The sequence below is a fragment of the Carlito syrichta genome, unplaced genomic scaffold (assembly GCF_000164805.1).
Source record: "Carlito syrichta isolate Samal-C Ts95f unplaced genomic scaffold, Tarsius_syrichta-2.0.1 Scaffold309649, whole genome shotgun sequence".
NCBI lineage: Eukaryota > Metazoa > Chordata > Mammalia > Primates > Tarsiidae > Carlito > Carlito syrichta.
Genome location: NW_007253745.1, coordinates 54,306 through 59,545, shown reverse-complemented (window position 1 = coordinate 59,545; position 5,240 = coordinate 54,306). Strand labels below are relative to the sequence as shown.

At 55.3% G+C, this 5,240-nt stretch overlaps 1 protein-coding gene across 2 annotated transcripts in view; it reads right to left on the bottom strand.

Moving 5' to 3' along the window:
* Positions 1-1,733: 1,733 nt before the first annotated feature.
* The window catches only part of LOC103269949 (left-right determination factor 2-like), a 55,732-nt gene continuing 52,225 nt past the window's right edge, over positions 1,734-5,240 (bottom strand). Inside the window, exons 2-4 of one of the 2 annotated variants that reach the window (XM_021717318.1) lie at positions 3,063-3,309; positions 2,683-2,922; positions 1,734-2,419 (exon numbers count right to left, since the gene is read on the bottom strand). In XM_021717318.1, coding sequence (XP_021572993.1) covers positions 2,056-2,419; positions 2,683-2,922; positions 3,063-3,309 — 851 coding nt within the window. In that variant the 3' untranslated portion in view covers positions 1,734-2,055. The remainder of the gene's footprint in view (positions 2,420-2,682; positions 2,923-3,062; positions 3,310-5,240) is intronic. The other variant, XM_008067500.2, reaches the window with a different exon arrangement.

The window sequence follows — 5,240 nt, the reverse complement described above, 5'->3', positions numbered from 1 at the left end:
ATCTGTGAAATGAGCGGCTGGACCACAGCTTCCTCTCGGCCCTTTGCAGCGCCAAACACCTCTGCGTTCTGAACAGCTCCTCACCCCCACATGCACAGCTTTGCAGGCTCTCTGACCTCTTCCAGTTCTGAGCTTTCATCTTTCACTGAAATGACAAAAATATCCTCCTTACCTCCCCTCCCTGTCCCTGATTCTAGCTCCAGCCTCACCGCCCCGCCAGCCTGTGGCTCTGGGTGGGGAGGGGATGGGGGGGTCTCTTCCTGCTTCTCTCAGTTCTTTTCTGTCCCATCTGGCTTCCTCCTTCTCTCCCCCCAAAACTCTGGCTACTAGTGATTTCCCCGAGTTATTCCTCTGCCCTTGTCCCTCCATAGCTGGGCCTGGCCATCTCCCCTCCCCTGCTCTGTTCCTTCCTGCTGTCAAGGACTCCTTGGGAGTGATCGCCTGCAGGGTCCTGGGTGTGGCCTCTGTACTCCCCCAGGCTCTTCAGGCTGGCCCTGTCCCATCTTCTTCCCATTCCCCACTCCCCCCATCTGCTTGTCATCCCTTCCCTGCCTCAGTTAATGGTGTCACCACCTGCCTGGTCTGTGCCACCAGTCCAGGCAAGTTCTAGTTTCTTGCCCCAGCAATAAGAATGGTGGAGCCACGGGGAAGGAGGAGGGAAGTTGGATCCTTGGTTTCAGGGAGGGAAAGGATTTCTAAGTATGTTCTTCAGTAGGTTAAATTTATTTCAAATTCAAGACAGGGCCTTACATGAATTGAGATAGCCATAGCCCTTGTTATGTCAGTGAGTGTGTGGAGTGCTTGTAAAATCACGATTTTCTTAAATCTCCACTGAAATTATGGACATCAAGGGTTGTTTCTATTTGATAGAGAATGAAATGGCGGTTTAGAGGATGATGAACTTACAGCTAATAAGAGCTCTGCAGGCTGGCAAAGAACCCAAGATGTCCATGTCCCAGGCTGAGATTGTTGGCAACATTGTCAACATTTTCTCCCTTTGTCCAAAATCTAAAGAAGTGACCCACATTCCTGTATATTGATATCTTGAGAACAGATTCTTAAATTTTGATGTAATTGGAGACCATCATACTTAGTGATCTATCACAGAAACAGAACTGAATACCACATGTTCTCACTCACAAGTGGGCCCTGAACACTAGTCACATTAGCACAAGGGAGGGATTGGCAGTCATTGGGCACTGCCAGGGGAGGAAGAGAAGGAGGCATGTAACAACACAAAGCGTACCTGGTCTTAAACCAGGGGAAATGAGGGCCAGTTGGAGGCACAAACTTCACCAGCATGGAGCCTACCTGTCCTTACTTATATCACACATCTCCATAGTAAAATAAAATAAATTTTGAGGCAAGTAGAATTGAAATAGAGCCCAATCACTGTGCCTAGAACAGTTAAAGTGCCAACAATAACACTAAAAAGATTTCTGTCTCAATTCTGAGAGGACAGGCCCCAGATACTAGAATCTGAATGCATTTCAATCCTAGCTTCCTGTATTAATCAAGACCTTAACCAAGTCTTAAGTCAAGGTTAGTTTTTCAATCAGGTTGACCCAATCCCTGTAAAACTTCCTGCTTCCTCCTTAATTTGCAGAACTTTGGTTAAAACAGAAAATTACAAAATCACAGAATAAAACGTTTTATTCATGTTTTGCAAAGCCCTTATTTGGGCTGAGGATGCAAAACCCACACTCTTCGACCCAGAGAGGTGGCTGAAGCTCAGCCCAGATCCAGTGGTAGGACAAGAAAACAATAGCAAATTGGGGTTTCTGCCCTTCGGTTACAGTATCTCCACAAGTAAGTGCTTAGGATATAGTGCAGTACATAATCTAAACAGAGAAGATGGAGCAGGGGCCACCCAGTGGCCAAGGACTTATTCCTGGGAAGCGAAAATGAGGTGAACTAACATGTCAGAGGAAGCAAATTTAGACCTCAGTAGAGAGCATTTGCTGCCCATCAACAGTTCAGTAATTGCCAGCTCCCCTGGTGACCTAGAACACTTCAGACACAGAAGTCAAGTCCCTTGGTGACCGCACCAGGCACCTAAGGCTCCAGGCTCCGAGGTACCAGAGCCCCGTCGGAGGCACAGCTGCACTTCTGCACCCTCATGTTGGGCAGGCTGACCACCCGGGGCCTGCTCCGGCCTCCCTCCTGGACGCTGACGATCACGGGCAGCGAAGCCATCTCCGAGGCAACGCACTGCCGAGGCCCCAGATACGGCCACTGGGAGGTCAGGGACTCGGGGGGCTGCTGGCAGGTGCCCACACACTCGTAAGCCAGGAAGCCCGGGGGCTCCAGGACCCAGTCCTCGGCCCACTTCATCCCCTGCAGGTCGATGTACATCTCCCGGCGGCAGCAGCGGGTGCCCTCGGTCGCTGGCGCCTCGGGGTCGCAATCGTCCCGAGCTCTGTGTGGACAAGGACGGGGTCAGAGGTCAGGGCACAGCTTCGTGGCGCATCCGGGAGGGAGATTTATGATCCACCCCTCACTACGTTCACAAGCTGGGTATCTGTGGTGGAGGACGGAGAGCTAGAGATAACTGGACAACGAGCGACCCATGTTTGCCGAGGACCACCGTAGACTCGGCTCACTCCTTCCCGCCCCCTGAAAAGCTTCCCACTTCAAAATGAGTGCAGTTGCCCCCGGTCTCTGTAGCCCCTCGGCACCTACCCATAGTCCTTGAGGTCCAGGGTGTGCAGCTCCAACTGGGGCTCGCCTCGCCCGCCCGGCGCCCCCTGCCCCGCAAAGCGCACCCGCTTGTGGGCGCTGGGCGCCCCCGGGCCCAGGCGCTCCCTCTGCACCGACACCTGCAGCAGCAGCGGCTGCCGGGGCCGGCTCAGCTGCTGCCAGAAGTTCACGGCCTCGGTCACGTCGAAGGCCTTCCAGCCGCTCTCGTGGACGGACACCAGCCTGAGACACCAGAGGGGGCAGGCCCGCGTGAGGGGCGGGACGGGACGGGCGTCGAGGGGCCCCGGCCTGCCCTCCGCTCCGCCTCCCTTGCCGCCCCCCCCCGCCCCCCGCCCGGCTGCACACGCCCGGCGCGGCCCCACCTGGAGTCCACGAGGGAGGTGCGGTTGGAGCCGTCGTCGCGGAGGCGCAGCCACTCGACGGTGACCTGGGCCCGCGCGCTGCGCGGGGACTGCCGCTCGGGCCTGGGGAGCGCCGCCCTGGGGACCGGCTCCTGGAAGAGCCGCAGCGTGGCCTGCACCAGCTCGCTGTCGGGCGGCAGCCGCTGCTCCATGCCGAACACCAGCAGGTGCGTGTTGGCCTCGGACGCCAGGAGCCTGCCGGCCACCTCTGGGGACACGAGCACGGTCAGCCGGGCCCCTCTGGGACAAATGACCACAGTTTCCCCCTTAACCCACAGGGAGAATCTGGGGGCTAGTATACTGTGGCCCAGGAAAGAAAGAGCACCTCCCACCACCACAAAAAAATTGGTTTTTGCAGTCAGGCCCAGTATCCTAAAACAATCCCATGGAGGCCGGGTTCGGTGACTCAGCCTGTAATCCCCGCGCTTTGGGAGGCCGAGGTGAGTGGATTGCCTGAGCCCGTGGGTTCGAAACCCGCCTGGGCAACTTGGCGAGACCTCACCTCTACAATAAATCAAAAATTAGCCGGGCGTGGTAGCGCGCGCCTGTAGTTCTGGCTACTTGGAAGGCTGAGGCGGAAGGATCGCCAGCGCCCAGCAGGTCGATGCTGCGGTGGCCGGGAGCGGCCACAGCACTCCAGTCGGGGCGACAGAGTGAGACTCTAACTCAAAAAACAAAACAAAACAAACAAACAAACAAAAAATCCCCATGGAGAGCTGGACTCGGTGGCTTACTCCTGTCATCCCAGCATTTTGGGAGGCAGAAGCGAGAGGATTGCCTGAGTCCAGGGGTTCTAGACCAGCCCGGGCAACTTAGTTAGCCTAGATCTCTTCTTTACAATAAATCAAAAAATTGGCCTGGCCATGGTGGTGCACGCCTGTAGTTCCAGCTACTTGGAAGGCTGAGGTGAAAGGATTGCCTGAGCTAGCAGGTAGAGGCTGTGACACTGGCACTGCACTCCAGCCTGGTGACAGAGTGAGAGTGAGACTCCAACTCAAAAAAACCAAAAACCAAAAACCAATCCCATGGAGTTGGGGCTTGTTGACTAGTAACCTCCACCCCCAGTTGTAGGGGCAGCTTTGGGACCCTGTGCAGGGGACTGGGGCTTCAAGTGTACAGAAGTGCAGCATTCTTTAGGTGGGGGAGGGACACAACACTAAAATGAGAAGGTAGATGGAGAGCAGGAGGCAGAGAACATGACAAATGGAAATCTGTGGTCCCCAACTGAACTGCGTTTTTCACGTAGAGCAAAGGAAAAGCCCTGAATTTGCTCTCACTTCCCTCTTTATGAGAGAACTCATGCCCAGTGACATGTCCCCGAGAGGAGGGACAGGGGACAGATGCCTGTAAACAACTTCTGTGGGGCTACTGAGCCCTGAGATAGTTGGCAGGGCCACATGCAACGCCCTCCTAACACCTGAGGCACCAATGTGCTCCTAACACCCAAGGCTCCAGGTTGGCAGCGTGGTCACCTGATGGACTAGCCACACTGCAGCCAGCAGTCATTTCTGCCACTTGATCAGGGTCAGCATCCTCATCTCCCCAGCACCCAACATGGCCAGAGAGCAGGAGGGATGTGAGTCTAACTCTGGACACTGAGGAGGTGATTCACTGTCCCAGGGAGGCAAGAGGCTGCAATAGAAGTCAGACCCAGCTCCATCCCTCAGAGCGAAGTATAACTCAGGTATCATTTTTCTTTTTCTTTTCCTTTTTTTTTTTTTTTGAGTTGGAGTCTCACTCTTTCATCCAGACTGGAGTGCATGGCACGTTCCCGGCCACCGCAGCCTCGACCTGCTGGGCTCCGGTGACCCTTCCGCCTCAGCCTTCCAAGTAACTGGAACTACAGGCGCGCGCTACCACGCCTGGCAAATTTCTTTTTTTTTTTTTTTGAGTTGGAGTCTCACTCCGTCGCCCAGACTGGAGTGCAGTGGCCACTCCCGGCCACCACAGCCTCGACCTGCTGGGCTCCAGCAATCCTTCCACCTCAGCCTTCCAAGTAGCTGGAACTACAGGCGCACGCTACCACGCCCGGCTCATTTTTTGATTTATTGTAGAGGTGAGGTCTCACCAAGTTGCCCAGGCGGATCTCGAACCCGTGGGCTCAGGCAGTCCACTCACCTCAGCCTCCCAAGGCATGGG